At 40.8% G+C, this 15,256-nt stretch overlaps 1 protein-coding gene across 1 annotated transcript in view; it reads right to left on the reverse strand.

Annotated features, from left to right (window-relative positions):
• The window catches only part of itga1 (integrin, alpha 1), a 47,854-nt gene that overhangs the window by 6,941 nt on the left and 25,657 nt on the right, over positions 1-15,256 (reverse strand). Inside the window, exons 4-18 of the mRNA XM_023408654.2 lie at positions 14,803-14,891; positions 13,027-13,141; positions 11,503-11,630; positions 10,682-10,830; positions 9,982-10,132; positions 9,404-9,578; positions 8,811-8,884; positions 7,506-7,653; positions 6,231-6,376; positions 5,412-5,555; positions 5,004-5,255; positions 4,778-4,908; positions 3,679-3,854; positions 3,433-3,584; positions 1,225-1,335 (exon numbers count right to left, since the gene is read on the reverse strand). Of these exons, the coding sequence (XP_023264422.1) occupies positions 1,225-1,335; positions 3,433-3,584; positions 3,679-3,854; positions 4,778-4,908; positions 5,004-5,255; positions 5,412-5,555; positions 6,231-6,376; positions 7,506-7,653; positions 8,811-8,884; positions 9,404-9,578; positions 9,982-10,132; positions 10,682-10,830; positions 11,503-11,630; positions 13,027-13,141; positions 14,803-14,891 (2,141 nt within the window). The remainder of the gene's footprint in view (positions 1-1,224; positions 1,336-3,432; positions 3,585-3,678; positions 3,855-4,777; positions 4,909-5,003; positions 5,256-5,411; positions 5,556-6,230; positions 6,377-7,505; positions 7,654-8,810; positions 8,885-9,403; positions 9,579-9,981; positions 10,133-10,681; positions 10,831-11,502; positions 11,631-13,026; positions 13,142-14,802; positions 14,892-15,256) is intronic.

Raw genomic sequence — 15,256 nt, forward strand, 5'->3', positions numbered from 1 at the left:
TAAACTGACAGTGGACTTTTCAGTGAAACAGAAACATCTTGTGTCGAGTAGTAGTTAAACACAATGATGACTTGCTTGGTCTCACTTTAACACTGAACATGCAGGTAGCCTTATCTCCTCAGGTATAAATGGCACTGCAAAACATGTTGTTCAACATTAGTATATTTTCAGAATACGTTGGTATGTGGCAGGACATGTGTTAGTGACAGAGGCCCTTATGTGTGCCGAGTGTTATTCAGTGAGTGTTGTAAGTCTTCAAAGAGGTCTGGAGGGGATCTTTAAAATACTGGAGTAACAATGAGCATAGTCCTCAGAAGCTGCTCTACAGAAATGAGAATCAAAACAAGCTGCTGTTGCTGTGTCTTTGTTTGTATCCCTGACTAAAAGGGTGCATTCAAATGACCTTAATTTCCTTTTCCTTTCCCTGCAGAGTGTGTGGGGGTCACGGTCGTATTTGTTCCCATTCTCAGTCACTCCCACTGGACTGTTAACATCAACAGTGTCTACTCTCACAGGAAAAGACGTATCATCTGCAGTACAATGTCAGAAGAAAAACTGCAGCTTCCATTTGATAACTTCCCTATTATCTCTCTCTCTCTGTGTGTGTGTGTGTGTCTGTGTTTGTGTCCCATCTCTTATTTTCCATAACAATAAGAGGAGAGGTCCCCATAAAGCTTCCTCACGTTGTAACATTGCTGCTATGACAGATTCTGACACTGAGGGAGTCGGGATGTGTCAGGGCTTATACACAGATCACACAAGGTCCAGTGCTTAGGAATGCATGATGTGGTGTTGCTGCTACCGTGTATTTCGCACACCCTGGCTTTACTGCTAACACTGAAGCAAAACTTTCATGTGATATTTCCCTTGTTTATCTGGACACATCACTCATTGGAACAATTATGTGGAAACCTTCTTGTTAGAAACAAGTATGCATGTGGGAGTGTGGGAAGACTCTTTCTGGCTGTTGGTGTTGAAACACTAATGCAGACTGGAGGAAACACTGAAGGATGGCAGTCAGCTGTTGCAGATGCTAATGTACTGTAGCAGCAGTGCGCTTGGAGCCAAACAAGAACACCCCACTTCTCATTCTTGGATTATAAAGATGTACAGATGGAGGATGTTTGAGACAAGGTTCAAATCCTTCCTTGTGTTTGACTCAAAATCTTCTGCTTACTGTTACACTTAATAGTTTTTCTTACAACTTATATAAAGTTTTCTTACTGTCTTATTGATGGATCTGGGAAGGCTCTCATCCAGGACGGGGCCTTGGTCCTCATCAGCTAGTTCAAACTCCAAAGACACCATGAGAGGGTCTCGGAAATCCAGCCAGGTCTGCCGAGGAGAAGCAACAAGGGGAAGAGAAGGAGAGAGGGAAAATAAAAGATGAAGGAAGATGAGGAAGATCTTTACTCAGGACTGTACAGGACTGTACAGGCGTGTACAGACCACGCTGGACTGGCATGTAATCGGGTAGAACAACTAATTTCAACTTATTTTGTTCATGTCATATCATTCAGTCACTATTATGACCAACTTTTGTGTAAAACACATTAACACCACACTCTTGCTGTCAATCCAAATCTGAGATATCAGGAATATCTGACAGTGGTGAAATCTCCCATTTAGTGAAAAGAACTACACAAGTGTTCACACACCAGTGGCAAAATGGCTGTAAAGTTTCCATCACTGGCAGTTGCATCCATTTTTCACACTTATACAATCAATTCAGCTCATTTAAAAAGAATCTACACACAGTTTGTGTGAAAATGAAAAATCAGGGGATCAACAAAGTTGCCAGACTTTGACTTCACAAAATTTCATAATAATCCGTCCAACAGCTGGTGAGATATTTCAGTCTAGACCAAAGTGGTGGATCGACCATCAGACGTTTCCCTCTCTAGAGTGATGCTGCTAGCGTAGCTGAAGAGAGGGCTGATCAAAACCTGAGTGCGCACAGCTTCTTTTTATTGAAACATGAAGACACCGTTTGAAAGAGCTGCTTCACATTACAGTATGGTATGCATTGTAAGGCATAAACATGGGTCTTTCTGAGCCTGTGCCAAATGTTGATTAAACCCAGAGGGGACCCAGAGAAGGATATAACATGAGGCTGCATATTCACATTCACTCAGGCACTTTACTGACCTGAGTGCAGCTTGGTACAGATCGTGGCTGTTGCTTAAAACATTTTAAAGAGTAATCACACTGTATATAAACTGCTTATCTACCACTTGCTGACTGCTGCATCGTGGCCTGCAGGCTGCTGTGTTTGTTATTGATTTTTTTCCTCCATTTATCCAGCCCCAGTGAATTTCATTAAGTTCTTTTTACACATGTTTGTGCCCTATCTACAGTATGTGCACTGAATACAGTGAATCAGTGTTATTGTTTCAAGAGACATACTGGAGACATCTTTAAAACAGAAGTGGACGAGGCAATGGAAGTTTTGAATGTAGCAGCTAAGAGCCCATTTATTTTCAATCTGAGGTTTTCCAACTGGTTTGGAGCTGGATACTGTGTGGTGTGGACTTAAAACAAACTGGAGCCATTGCTCTAGCACACACTGAGTATTAAACACTTTTTTGGAAATGGATTAATTCATCATATCTCCTTTTGGTTTGTTGCTGTCAGATCTGTTTGTTTGGGTCTTGGACTCAGGTGAGATAGTTTTCTGAACCTCGATGACCTCTACCCTGGACTATGTGGGAAGTATCTGCTCAGACTGAGAACAGAGCAGGTATTCATGCACAGGACACACAACTGCAGCAGCTGTTTCTACTGATTAGTTCCTCTTTCTCTCGCCTGAGGGCAGCTAATCAGAAAAAATCCATCGCTACAGTGAATGGTTGCATAGAGAAATTTCATACACATGGCTCTAAATGTCACATTGCTGGAGACCACAGGTTTACAGTAAGTGTGGTAGCTGCAACGTTTAAAGGTGTCAGCTGTGATGAACAGTCTGTGATGTGCTTGTTGGACCACTTGTAGAAATCTTCCCTGACCTGGAGAGTCACTTTGTCACATTCTCAAAACACCTCATTCACTCTCATTCATTCTCTTTCTCTCATTTGCTCTTTAATTTTTTGCCTTTTCTCTCCCAATCTCTCCGACAGTCTCCAGATAATTTATCACTCAGAGCAACATGGGGCTGCACTCGGCATGCTTTGATCAGGACGGGTCTGTTTCATGTTAGAACCAAGGTCCTCCTGCTCTGTATAAGACTCCTCACAGCTTTGTTCTGTTTCCTTTTTGGCTCAAAACACCACTTACATCTCCAACGAGACTCGAATTTAACTTTCATGAATGAACGTCAAAAAAACTGAAGGTATCAAGCTGCTTTGAAAACTGTGTGTAACACTTTGGGTTTGATTTCTTTCAGGTACGAAACAATAACTGATCCCATGTGTACATAAAGATCACAGTACTTGCCGACATCATGAGGGTCTCTTGCACACACTTTCTCTCTTTGTCTTTGATGGTGAGGGTCTTGGTAATCCTACGATCATTTTTGTCATCCGAGTGAATAAATGAAGCTCTGGCTTTTGCACGCAGAGCATCCAGAGTCAAATGGTAACGGATCTCTGCAGGACAGAACAGATAAGAAACCAAAAAATGAATAACAAAGGAATCTGTTCAAGAACCATGCAGATCAGTATAGGGCGTTGTATGGCTCACCTGCAGCAGAGTTTAAGACCCGCTTGTGAGATTTGATAGTGTAGTTGAAACACACTTCAGTTTTCACACACACAGATTTGCGTCCATTATGTTCACACTGGTATTGAGCCTGCTGCAGGTTTATTTTAACCGGGTCAAAGGTCATGTTGGCACGGAGTTCTGCAACGTCTCTGGACCTGGGGAGATGAAATAAGTTTAGTACTTGAGTGCATTTACTAAACTACTTTAATTACATTTTAAAGAGCTTGTACTTTGCTTTTTTTGCTTTTTCTTCCTCCACTTCACCACATTTCAGTAAAAAATAAAGATAAATGCAATATAAATTTGTGTTGCAGAACATATTTTTTCTTCTTTGCAACACCATTAACCATCTCACGACCGCTTAGATTTATCTTGTGACCCTTGTAACCACTGGAATAAACTACAAACTGTATAAAGAGCAGTAAGGTTAGCTCCACTTTGACAATCTACAACACACAGATGCATTATGTGAGTCTGGGGCCATTCTGCATTTCTGCATTAATGAGTAGTTTTATTTTTTTGTTTTTTTGCAAGTGTGGGTGTGTGTGTGTGTGCGTGTGCATTCTTGAAGGAAGGAACAAGAAACGGATGCATATTGAGCATTAAACTTGGCTTCAACTCTCTCTCTCCACCCAACCGTTGAACAAGGCCTGCAGTCCAGGAAGAGCAGCCGCCTGCTGCCAAATACTATTTAAACTCTAAGCCACTTGGGAGACGGAGTTTTCACACAGCTTAGTTGAGCCTCCGCCAGTAGGAACTGTGGGAGAAGGTCAGCCTGGGAAGTTAAATCATGGTGTGGGCTGATGTTTTAAAACTTTAGGGGTTGAATTCTGTAGGCTGGTCTCCAACAGTGAAGTATGTAGCCAGGGGTTTTTAACAGAGAGATCATTAGGAAGTTGTTGGTCTCAAGCCTACATGCCCAGTGGGACATGCACAGCTGTCTAAACCAGGATAAGACAATGCCAAGTGGATGTGAGATGATGTCTCTAGGATACGAGCCCTGCTGCTGGTAATAATTCAAGTAGAATGTGTAGTTTAAGGAGTGAATGTTTATATCTGAGGATGGGCCATGTCTCACCAGAACAGTGAAGCCCCTCCCAGACCTCCTATGGTGACATCAGTGATTCCATCTCCGTTTAGATCCATGACTCCATGTATGGACTGACCAAAGAATTTCACCTTTTCACCATCTCCGCCTGCAGGGATCCGCTGTGCAGACACCAAAGCATGAAAGCATGTTAATCTAAATGAATAGTTACCTTATATTCTAGCAGATCCCTGTATGGTACTGAAACTGTTCTCACCTGCACAAATTTCTCTTTCAGAGATGTCTTATCTCCATGATAGATGTAGACTGCTCCTCTGTGGTCGTTCTCAAACGGTGCACCGATTGCCACATCATTAAACCCGTCTAGGTTGAGATCTGACACTGCTGCGATGGCTGTGCCAAACCGGGCGCCACATGGTTCATTTTTGTTAGTGCAGATGGCTGAGTGGGCGGTACAGCAGGACTGGTTGACAGGCTTCAACGTGAATTCATACTTAAACTGGCCGTCCTAGTAATGAAGAAGAACAAAATAACACACCGAGAGATGAGGATAGTGGATTAGTCGGTGTATCACTACAATCTCAGTGTGACGTCATGTAGAAACCTGACACAACACAACTGAACTTTCAAAGACACACACAACCCCATCTTCGGTCTGCTGTACCTGGTTGACTTTATAAACGTAGACCTGTCCCTGCTCGTTTCTTTCTGAGCCCATGTACATTGGAGCTCCAACCAAGAGGAGGTCTGTGTAGGAATCCCCATCCACATCCACAGTCTGCAGGACGCTGCCAAAGTAGGAACCGATCTGCACAGGAGTCACAGATCAACTGTCAGTCATGAACCTTTAAGCATTGAGCTTATTCAAGGACAAATTCTTTATCCACATGGTTGTGACATCGATATCATTTTCTATATTTTAACCATTAAAAGCTTGTCTAGAGACTTCTATGATCCTCTATGTCAAAAACCCCTGGGCGCTGTAGTTGTTGAATGGTGCATGGTGAAACTGGTGCATCTTTATTAGTAAGTATTAGTAAGTATTTTTACCTTTCCCCTGATTATATATTACATACATATATACATAAAACACTTAAATATCTATGAGAACACAACAGCAAAACCAAAAATGCAACATTTAAAAAAACACAGCTAAACAGAAAACACATCAACAAATTAGAAAACATCACATCAAAACAAAAAACACAAGATTTTATAAAGCACATTAGCAAAAAAACAACATTTTAATTTTGTGTTGTTTTCTATTGTTATAGTGTTTTGTCAAATGCTGGGACCAATAAAGTCTTATCTTACTTTACTTTGTCTTAAATATATTAGCAAGTACAAAAGCAGGAATCAAATTAGCTTAGAATAGTAACAGAGTATCATCTTTCAGTTTTTCATACAAACTGATGACAGACGTATTCTTTGCAGAAACACTGACACTGAGGTAAGCCCAGACGTCAAACTGAGAAAGACTCACCTGTTCTCCTGACAGTATCTGTGAGACGACAATGTTTTTCTTTCCAGCCATACGATAGATAACAACCCGGCCTGTGTGGTTGTACCGTGGAGCTCCCGTGATGTAAAGCATGCCATGAGGGGTGGATGCTGACTGAACATCATAGCCTGAGGAGAATGCATACACAAGCACATACTGTATTAAAGTCAATGCATACGCTACATAATCAGGCATCACCGGGAATGTGTCATACACTGATGATTATGTCATGAGAAAAACACTCTGGCCGTCTTTGTGGGATATTTTTAGTGGCTTTGTTTTTTTTAGCCAGCTGTTTACATCTGACTGAGAGGATGAAACCATAAAACACTCCTGAAAGCTGGTAGGAACTCACACTAACCTGCATGCACGCACACTCACAGATCAGACAAGGACATGAAGGTTATGTATGCAAAGTCTACGGTCAGACCATTAGATATGAGCATATGCCAACAGCTGAATTTACAATACACGAGCCAGGACCTACCAGTGCTGCTTCTAATGACATGTTGATTAAATAACTTGATATTAAAATGCTGCGGTTGCTCTACGAGCCATAAAAGGCAGCAGGACAGAGAGAAGAGCCTGTGTGTATTATTTATGTGACACAAAGAGAGAGGCATCTGCTGACAAAGTTAGACAAATTACAAATCTTAAACCTCCACGCAAGAGAGGCTCTATTTTTATTCTGCGGCTGTACATTTTCTCTTAATCTCTTGAAAGATCTTGTTTATCTGTTTTACACAGAAATCCTTAGCTCAGATAGAAGTGTTCATGCAAGTGTAAAAAGTACAGTGTTTATTCTCTGTGTTTTATCCAGCTCACTGGTAGATGTAAGTTTCCTGTTTTTTTTTTTTTCTTAAAGCTCCTGAAAACTTGTCTTAAACCTTAAATGTTACTAAATATAAATAACTAAAATTCCCTGACACCCTCACTCCTCTTTCTCTGTCAGATTGCTTCTTCGGCATCCCTCTATCTCTAAAATAGAATTAAATACAACTATAACACTATAAAGTGACTGTACATTCAACCAACTAAAGTGAATTTAGGATTTACTCTGTTGACACCTCGATGTGCAAACAAGATCAGTTATTACTCTTTCTATTTTTTTTATTTCATGATGGTCTAATATTTGTAAAGCTTTTCCATCGTCTAGAAAAGTGATTTCTATGTGTGCGACATATAAGGAAAATTATGTAAAGAAGCTGACAGAAAATATTTTTTTTGAGGATTTTCCAAGATTTTGAGTCCACTCACCGGTGTACCCAGCCAGTCTCTCATACCCAGCTTCAGTCTTTGGGTCGTAAAACTGGTTTTTCTCTGGAATGAAATTTTCTCCTGCAGTATTCATTATAACTGTCCCGTTCCAGTCGTACGCCCCCACTGCTCCCAGTAACACACCTTCCTTTGGGAGACAACAGAGCTGATATCAGGAACATTCAGTGGATCCCGGTACTAACATGTGGGGATTTTTTTTTCAGTTTCTTTCTTTTAATATCTTTGTAAATTGGATTAATTTGTGTTTTGGACTGTTGCTCAGAAAAAAAACAAGGAATTTTGAAGATATATTGAAGAAATTCTGATAAGTGATATTTTATATACTACATGATTGACTAATTAACCAATAAAGTTGAGGAGTAAATAAATACAGTATATGTAAACAAATGAGTGAAACTAAAAGTATGGACAAAAGACAAATCAGAACATAAATATATCCATCAATTATTCTGTTATTTGTCTACAGGAAACAGAGTTATCTAACAGGAAGGGGAGGGGTCACACAGGACATAACACTGCTCATTAGTCACAATGAGCTTCATCAAGTGGTTCTTTCCCGCTACTGGCTGGTAAAGTGAGGCGTCACGTGTTCAGTGTTCAGTTTGGTTGTGTCTGGTTTTGTTAGGTTGAATGAGCCACTGCAGGCACAGACACTGTGTACACAGTGATTGAGGAGGTGATAAACGTGAGTCAGGAGCAGGAAGAGGCAACAGAAGGGAGCATGTTTGTTTTAAAATAGACATAGGAAATTCCTAATGAATGAAATCAAGAGGTGTGTAAAGGGCCAAAAGCAAGCATGTTGTTCTTTACAGTAGTGAACAAGCATCTGATTCAGCCTCTCCTCGCTGTCTCTCATGCTGTATATTCATCCCTGCCTCGCACACTCTCGTGCAAACAGACAAAACAGCACCAGTCCACTGTCTGCAGCAGTGGGAGCAAAGAGGACAGAGACCGTCTGTGTGTGGAAACTTCTACTGACTGGAGTGAATCACCAAAGGGTTGAAGATGCACCAGAGATAGCACTGTGGAATTGTGTCTGACTGAGTTCATTAGTTGAGCAAACATCCATGGCAGTGCATCCACTCACGCAAGAACATCAAATTAGTAGTTCCTTTCAAACTAAACGCCTACAGACATGTAAACTTCCCTGTGACCTAAGGAGGTGATACACACTCATCTGTCGTTCGGTCTGGTTCAGTCATTTTACAGTTAGCCACTGACTTTTACATTACAAATGTGGTATTTGTGTTTTCCTCTAACATAAATAATTCCGTTTAGACTTACTTTAGAACTGTGTGCACTAAATCCAGCTTGGGACATCTCCATCTCAAAGGAGGAGGTGAAATTGCTAGTGGTGGCTGAGAAAGGAAAAGTTCATTTTAAACACATAAACCACACAAGATGAGAGTATTAAAATCATGTTCTCTTTAAAGGAACAGTGCAACATTTTTGGAAAATACGCTGATCCATAACCCTTTCTTGCAGATTGCTAGACTGATACCTCTGTCATGTTCCTACAGTAACTATGATTCTAAAGCCAGCAGCCTGTTAGCTCAGCCTCCGTCTACCGGCACTTTTAATGCTCACTAATTGACACATTATACACGCATCTCATTTGTTTAATCCGCACAGACACAGAAGTGATTTTGTGGGGAGTTTTGTGCAGCAGCTACTTCTTGGTAAACAGAAGTTTGCTAAGATAACTGCCTAATGGTTGTACCTTCATATCTGCCTCACAGACATTGACCTGGTGTCAGTGTTCTCATCTGCAAGAAAGCAAATAAGAGTATTTCCAAAATGTTGAACTAATTCTTTAAAGGTGGTGAGGATCAAGGGAGCTTAAGATTTTGCGAGCATGCATGTGTTTTCAGGAATACCTTCCAAGGCAAAAATCTTATTTCCCAGAGCGTCAACAATGGTCAACAACGCCACCTCGTCAGACACGTTGAAGAAGTGATCTTTGAGCGGCTTACTGGAGATGGACTCAATCTCCTTGATAAACTTTTGCACATCTTCTGGCATTTTGTTCTGACGATTGTAGTCTCCCAAAACCTGGAAACACAATCAACTAGCTTAACAACATCAGCGGCTATAAGCATGACTGAGTCACAGAGCGAGTAACCAGATGTTTCAAATGATTATGGTTAAAGAAGTTGTTCATTTCACCTTCCCTTGATTTAACTGATGTGCTGTCACTTGTTAGAATAATATACTTGACTAAGTGTAACCGATTTACGGGCTTTGACTGAAATCATTCAGTATTTTCTGTCAGTAAAATGGCTTTGTAACACTATGATTTCAATAATCTGCATACTCCAGCTAGCCTTCTCAGGAATAACAAAAAAGCTTTTGCTGGATTTACTGAACAGTTGCATAACTGGCAACCCAGAATTTAACCTTACATTAAGAAGACACAGAACAAACATGTTAATGAACAAAGGTGGTTTGTACTCACTGCAATGCCAAACCTCTCGATGCCATCATCGTTACAGTCTTTGATGACTTTGTCTAGATTATGGAAGTCATGTGACTCTCCGTCAGTCACAATCACCATGACTTTCTTCACGCCGGGTCGTGCACCACGTTCAGGCATGAAGGCCTCTTTCCTGATTGGTAGAAATTTTCAAAATTTAGCTAAAACAACACAACTTAAGGAGCACCTGATGAAACTGGGTCCTTAGCATTAACATGCCATTTGTTTTAAGATAACTAAAATATCTAAGCCAAATGACGACAGATGATTATGTATATTAGGCAGCTCCCATAAACTTTTCTCACATATGTCGTAGTGCTCACTAATACTTTTGGTGTGTAAAATATGTGGCGTTCCAATTTAAGCTCATCTTTCACTATGAAGTTTAACTTAGTAAAACATACACTATGCCTGACCAGATGCATGTTGGACCAATGAGGGAGCTTCTGCTGGGTAGTTGAGGAGAATTTTGACCAATGACGTCCCAGTAATCAATGTGTTTGACCAATAGGAGGGCTTCATGTTGATGTCTAAGATAAGAAGCCTTTCTGAGTCTATTTTCCAGCCTAACAGAAATGACACCATCCCATTTCTTTCCAGAACAGTTATGACTTAATTGAAAACTTTGGCCTCAGCGTTGCCAGGCTGGCCCGGATGAGCTGGACGGGTTAATGTTGAGTACCTGGCAGTGTCAATGCCGAGGAAAGTCATGGTCTTGAAGCCGGTCTGCTGAGGAAGGTCTTTGACAAATTTCAGCAGATCACGAGTGTTGTCAAACTGGCTCAGGTTGACCCGGTGCGTCACAGTCTCACCGTAGGACACTATTCCCACCTGGAAAACGCACACAAACACAAACACGCACATTTTTCTTGTAAACGTTTTCCTACATTAAATTTATTTTTTCTTTTCTCTGTTTCCATGTTCTTGTCTCCTCTGCTGTCCCCTCCCAGACAGTCTGCAGAGGATGTGGTTGGGTCTGGTGGGGTTTATATGACACAATTTTCTTTATACAGCAGGCAGAGGACTTCAGCAGCGATGGAAGATGTGACTTACAACCGCTGGGCTGCACAGAGAGAAGACTTTCCAGTGTTTCCCTCTGGAAAACTCCACTAGCTCCAGGCCAGATCAGTGTAACCATAATAAAAACTAACCACCCATGTGCAGAGCGGACAGAAATAAACTCAAGGTATAACTTAGTAAGAGGCTAAAATTACTTTAAAGACTTTAAAGTCTTCAGTTCATCAAGTCTGCGTTATGAAGGGCATCTTACACTTATTCTTACTGTTGGCACCATGTGGAAAATTCCATAATGGAGAGTACTTATGTCATTCAATATAATATAATATGAAAAACTGAGTTGGCAGCAAATAATATATTCCTTCATTCATGATTTTTCAGTGTAATGTTATATAATCCATCTATTTATCCACCTGATGTTTAACATTGCATAGCCCCCTATGTTTAAGACAAAAACAGTCATTTCCAGCAGGAATTAACACTGACCTGTGAGAGTTTAGGTCCAATGTCAATTTTCCCGATGAGGCGTTGCAGGAAATCGATGATACTGCTCCAGGGAAAGATACTGTTAGATCCATCCAGAACCATCACAATGTCCAGCTCCTTCCCACAACCTGGACCAATGCCAGAAATTATAGTTGGTTAGAGGATTAGTTTGGTTTTCGATTTCTCTGTATGCAATTACAGGTGTACTGTGAGGTGAGATTGGCCTTCTGTTTACAAAACATTACATGTTTTATATGTTGTATATCTTTTCCAAATCTGGATGCTGGTCTTAATAAATGCATTAAAAACACAGATTTCACTCCTAAGAGAGAAATTTGATTATGTAGCACATTCAGACCTCTTCCTGTTCACTTGTGTCCACAGCAGGCACACTACACTACACAACACTACACAACACAAGCTTCAAATTGAAATGTAATAACGTAGGGCAGCGGTTCTGAAATTATGTTATGTACACTTTTACTCGAATCTTTGTTTTGTTTTCTTGTGAATTAATGTATAATTCTAGGCACTGAAAGCCTTTTAAGAATTACTGAAACAGAACAACAAATAGATATTTTAATAGTGGTATTGTTTTATTTCTGGCCTGCCACGTGCTCGTACTAAAAGTCTTAAATAGGTTCAGACTGCTGTGGTGAGAATTTTAACTAAATCCAGAAAATGTCACCACATTAATCTAATTTTAGCTTCCATTCACTGGCTCCCTCTCCATCTCAGATCAGACTTTAAGGTGCTTTTAAAGGCGTACCAAATTCTAAATGAGCTTGCCCCCTCATACCTGTCTGATCTCCTTAAACCTTATATTCCAGCTCTGCCGTTCCCAGAATACAGGGCTCCTCCTTTCTGTACCCACAGTTCAAAAGAAGTCAGCAGACTGCAGAGATTTTTCCCCTTCCTCTGGAACAACCTCCCTGCCGACATCTGATTCCAAACCTAAAACTCATCGTTACGTCTTGACTTTCATTTACCATCTTATTCTTTTACTATTTCAAGCTTTGTACCTGTTCCCATTCTACCACCTGGCCTCATACTCAATTAATCAGTTAAACCCAGTAAATACAGTACATTAATGTCTTTTTGCAGCACTATATGAGCAGACTGTGGATATATGTGTTTGTTTCTGTTGAAGGAATGCCAGAGAAAGTGATACTGAAAGAATGTGAGAAACAGAAAGAGAAAACGACTGTTTACTCTGGTTCTTTCTACGTTGTTTCCTTCCTGGGAAACAGAGTGCAGGCCCAGTAAACTGTCTCCTAACTTGGGCATACAACTCAGCAGAAGGGCTGGGCCAGAGAGGGATGGGGTCGTAGACAAGTTTACATTAAGAAGAATGCTCTAATCTCTCTCTTCGTTTAGGGAGGGTGAGGAAGGTTTGATGTCAGGGTCTTGGGTGGTACCACTCTGAAGAGTAGATTATAATCTCCTATTCCCGACAGGCAATTTGTGCAGATGCTGTCATGTCCAGTTCAGATCTGCTGTGTCTTATTCTGTCAGGCTGCGTACCTTGCACGGTCGGTGCCAAAGAGTTGATGATCTGGAAGGAAGAGCTGACATTTGCACAAACTCCTGTGATGTACTGCTGCTGGCCGCACATGTAGCCATACTGAGGACCACACGCCTGTGGAGACAGGACACACACACACACACACAAACACCAACAAACTGAGACTTTAGTTGCTAGAGACAGTAAAACTGTGTTGGGCTATTACTGGTTAGGTTTCCACTAGTATGAGGTCATGGGTGAGAGGAGGTTCAGGGCTACTGAAGAGAGAAACCCAGAGGAAAGAACTACTCAAACTGAGGATTACACAGAGACTATTAAAAACCACCAGACTTAGCTTCTCCAGAGAGAAAAAGAGGAAAGAGAAGCAGAGAAAGTGAGCCTGCAAGGGAGTAGGGCTTTCAAATGACCTACAATAACTGGAAAATTCAATAGCATCTATTAATCTTTCTGCCTCACTTCCCCACATTCCCCTGCATGCTCCACAAACTCAATGCTTTCCTCACATTAGGAGGAATACTGGTGTTGTACAAGAACAAGACCAAGACCAAGCTACGCTAGCAGCTCTGTGAGGTTGCAGTGCTTTGATCTAAATGCTAGCATCAGCATGCTAGCATGCGCTCAACGACAACGCTAATGTAATGCTGATGTATAGCAGGTAGGCTATGCTACATAACAAATTCACTATTTTTACTATGTTAACCATCTTATTATTGCTACTTCGCAAATGTGAGCATGCTAACATTTTAGCTGAGAAAATAAGGTTGATGGGATGGACCTGATGATGGGGCTACATGGAATGGTAAATGGACTGCATTAATATAGCACTATAACACGCACATCAGACCAAGGACACTACGACGGTGGACTGAAGAGGCCGGGGATCGAACCACCGATCTTCTGATTAGTGGACGACTCGCTCTACCTCCTGAGCGACAGCCACCCCTATGTGAAAAGTCACAGATGTTATTAGGATTCATCCTCGTGGTCACCACGAATGTCTGTACCAAATATTCATGGCAATCTATTGAGTACTTGTTGAGCTATTTCAGTCTGGAACAAAGTGGTGAACCAACCGACCAACAGACAGACTGTTATCCCTAGATCCCAACTGACATGGCTAAAAAGTAGACATGTAAAGCATTTGGTAAGCTTCAAATACACACATTACCTGGATGGTAATTACACTGTGCTGACAAGTATTGTTAAAAGACCAATTTTACATCTGATATGGGTCACCTGAAATCAGAATTGCCATATGTTTTGCATTAACTCTGATGGGTGTTGAATTACAGAACATAAACACAGGCACAGTGTTGAAGAGTTGCGTTAACACTCATGTTAACCACATTATGTGTTGGGGTTGGGGCTTCAGTTATAGCTGCAGCTCTATAGGATCTGCCCTCACAATCCAACATAAGTTGCATAAAGATATATTTATTGCCATTTGTCCATTTTTTCTGTAATTTTCACACCCTGTGAATGTCATAATCATGTATAAATAAAGTTTTATTAATACCCATAAAACCTAATGGGCCTCACCATCTCCTACATAAATTTCTGCATTTATACACTTGATTTACTGTATCCTGTTACATTCCCAGGACATGAAGCCTAACTGGGAAACATGAAGGGTCAAACTCACTGTTTCGTGAACATATACTTGCCGCCCGGTTTCTTGCAGAAAATATGCAAAGTTCAGTCCCCCTTTTGTCTTTGGTATGGAAAATGTACTGTAGAGCACTTTCATATACTATAAAGGGCAATTTCCCCCTCACCAGAAATCCTCCGTTGGGATTCGTCACCAGTGTGGTTCCCATGGTCATGTTCTCCTTGACTTCATTTACGTTGGGAAAAGTTGTGTTTTCTGAAAAAAAAGAAAAAGGGATGAATAAACAGAGTGAGACAAACAGAGAGAAGAACAGAGGAAGAACAGCTGGATAAATTCCTCTTCTTCATTTTCCCACAGGAAGAGACGCTTAAACTCCTTCCTTAATTCCATCCACCTCAAGAAGATGTAATAACCCCTGACATGTGGTTAAATTTAGTTTGTTTCATGATTTTTCCATACTGTCCCTCGTTGTGTAGCTTATGGCCATTAGTAAAGGATATAGAGCACAAAACAAAATGTTTTGTTGATAAATATCCCAGTTGTGGTGAAGAAAAGAAATAGAGGAATTGAGTCATTAAGCAATCACAACATGTGGCTAAAATTAGATTAACCATTGCTTC

The sequence above is a fragment of the Seriola lalandi genome, unplaced genomic scaffold, assembly GCF_002814215.2.
Source record: "Seriola lalandi dorsalis isolate HSWRI2012SDOR001 ecotype SW California unplaced genomic scaffold, Sedor1 jcf7180002054370, whole genome shotgun sequence".
In the NCBI taxonomy this organism is placed as follows: domain Eukaryota; kingdom Metazoa; phylum Chordata; class Actinopteri; order Carangiformes; family Carangidae; genus Seriola; species Seriola lalandi.